Raw genomic sequence first — 2,498 nt, forward strand, 5'->3', positions numbered from 1 at the left:
TATATATATAAACGTCTAAACTTCTAACATGCTGATGTTAGAAGTTTCGATGCAGATGATGAAACATTCACCAGAGGAATGCTGTCATTGCAATAAGATGTTGATTTTCTTACTTAATCAAGGTATTTAATTATTTCTTTATTTTTATCTAAGTTGAAGTGGTTAAATAAAAAAAATCTGCCAATTTTCTATCAGGTTAATCAATTAATAGACAAAAATAGTCAACTAATCATTAAAATAATACATTAAACATCAGAATGAATCATTAGAATAATCGCCAGAATAAACTATTACTAAAATAAATAAATCCTAACCAAAGTTCAGGAATATGCACGTTTTCGTCTAAGGTGCATGAAGTTCCCCCAGCAGCCGCACGGTGGCGGTGTGTTGCCACTCACAGCTCCAGGATGAGCACCACGTCGGTGCGGTTCTCGTAGACGTCGTGCAGAGTGACGACGTTGGGGTGCTGRACCTGCTGCAGGATGGTCACCTCCCGCTCGATGTCCTCCCGCCGGACTCCCCGGGAGCTCGCCATGCTCTGCCGCTTCTTGATGAACTTGGCGGCGTAGTCCAGACCCGAGCTCCTCTCTCTGCATCGCTTCACGATGGCAAACTGGCCGCTGAAACACAGACACGGCGTGAGGGCCGAGGCCGACTCAGGGCGGCGGGGTCAGGAGGTCAGCTGACATCAGGAAAGACCGGTGAGCAGAATGAAGCTGGCCGTTTGGAAACACACGAACGATGCAAACCAGAACGCACAACTACAGGAAAACGTAAAAATGCTGCAAGTAGCAAAAACGACTGCAAGAATGATGAAAGGCTGTAAATGTATGAGGTCCTCCAGGCCACCAGGGGGAGCCGGCCACCAAACCGCATGGGTCAGCCAGCTGGTGAAACGATGAATATGAAATAATCCCCAACTAGTTTAGTAATCGATTAATCGTTAACTTGCAGACTAAAGAAGTAATTTACCAAGAAAACACATAAAAATAAATATACACATTTTTACGTTTAATATAAATGCGTTTTAAAAAAAAACTTTCCAAAATAAGTCGTGAGTGGCAACAGGTGTTTTTTTTTATTTTTCTTTTACACAATTCTGACGTGATTATTTGAAATATAGTAAAAATATAGACAAAAAAATAATTCGTACAACTTCTAGATAAAATGAAAGTTAATTAATCTGATAGTTCAAAAAATAATTTCACAAAACTTTCTCTGATCACACCGAGNTATATATACTATAGTTTAATGCAGTAAACTTCCCAAAAATTACTATGGTAAATAATATTATTTTCACATCATTTTCAAGTATTATATTTTTAATAATGCAATTTTTCCCTCTCAAAAGATTAATAAACTTTTATTTTGTAAAGAACACATCAGACTGGAACTGTAAAATATGTTAAATATCCAAAAATAAAATACAAAAAACAAGAACAATAAATAAAATGGAAATAAAAACCACACACAACCAAAACTGTTTAATAATATCAGCCATCAGAGCTCATTTTAATTTATCACCTGATTGGTTAATTGCTGATTGCAACAGATTTAACTCTAACAGACTGAAGGTCTTATTGGGAAGCAAAGGATGAATTTACTCAGATTTAAACCATCCCATAATCGCCCAGCCTGCTGATCCCCACAGCATAATGCTGCCACCACCATGTGTTACTTTCAGACTTTTATTTGTCGTAAGTCATGAGCTGTTTTACTTTGTTTTGGCCTGTCGTCTAATCCTAATGAAAGATGCTGGAGTTTGTGGTTGAATGAGGGGAGTGAAAACTTGAAGCCAGCTGTATTTCTGAGGCTCATTCTGAGCAGCACCGTCCAACCCAAACGGGTCGAGTCCCGGCTGACGCAACGAGGAGACGCTCCAGTGGTTATCAGGCCGGCCCAGACTCGCAGAAGCCCGGCCCCAGAAGCATTTCCGACCGTATCTCTGCAGCTCATCTTGCTATTTTTGGGGTTTCGTTTTCTCTAACTGAGTGCAAAGCAGCGTAACTGTTTCTGTTTCCGTCGTCTCTTCTTCTTCTCCTGCTGCAGTAGCTTCCGGACCCAATCGGTCCTCCAGAATGGAGGAACAACGCGGCTCATTGAAGTGTGACTGGCAGCAGCACTGCTAAGTTTAAACTCTGTTATTCTGCAGCTGTTCCAGTTCAGGTCACAGCCTCAGCATGATGCTTCTTCTGCTGCAGAAATGGGTTAAGTGAGTCTTATGGAGGTTTCAGCTGACGGTGATTGTTAGCATCATTGATGCATGTAGCATCATTGCTACATGCATTATTGCATGTAGCAATGATGCTGACGGTGATTGTTAGCATCATTGCTACATGCTGCTTCTTCTGCTGCAGAAGAAGCAGCATGTAGCAATGATGCATGTAGCATCATTGATGCATGTAGCATCATTGCTACATGCATTATTGCATGTAGCAATGATGCTGACGGTGATTGTTAGCATCATTGCTACATGCATTATTGCATGTAGCAATGAT

At 40.7% G+C, this 2,498-nt stretch overlaps 1 protein-coding gene across 2 annotated transcripts in view; it reads right to left on the bottom strand.

Moving 5' to 3' along the window:
- Positions 1 to 171: 171 nt before the first annotated feature.
- LOC103460106 (death-associated protein kinase 2-like) overlaps positions 172 to 2,498 on the bottom strand; it is a 12,186-nt gene continuing 9,859 nt past the window's right edge. The window contains exon 2 of one of the 2 annotated variants that reach the window (XM_008402106.2): positions 172 to 620. In XM_008402106.2, coding sequence (XP_008400328.1) covers positions 395 to 620 — 226 coding nt within the window. In that variant the 3' untranslated portion in view covers positions 172 to 394. The remainder of the gene's footprint in view (positions 621 to 2,498) is intronic. The other variant, XM_008402107.2, reaches the window with a different exon arrangement.

This window comes from Poecilia reticulata, unplaced genomic scaffold (genome assembly GCF_000633615.1).
Source record: "Poecilia reticulata strain Guanapo unplaced genomic scaffold, Guppy_female_1.0+MT scaffold_181, whole genome shotgun sequence".
Taxonomy (NCBI): domain Eukaryota; kingdom Metazoa; phylum Chordata; class Actinopteri; order Cyprinodontiformes; family Poeciliidae; genus Poecilia; species Poecilia reticulata.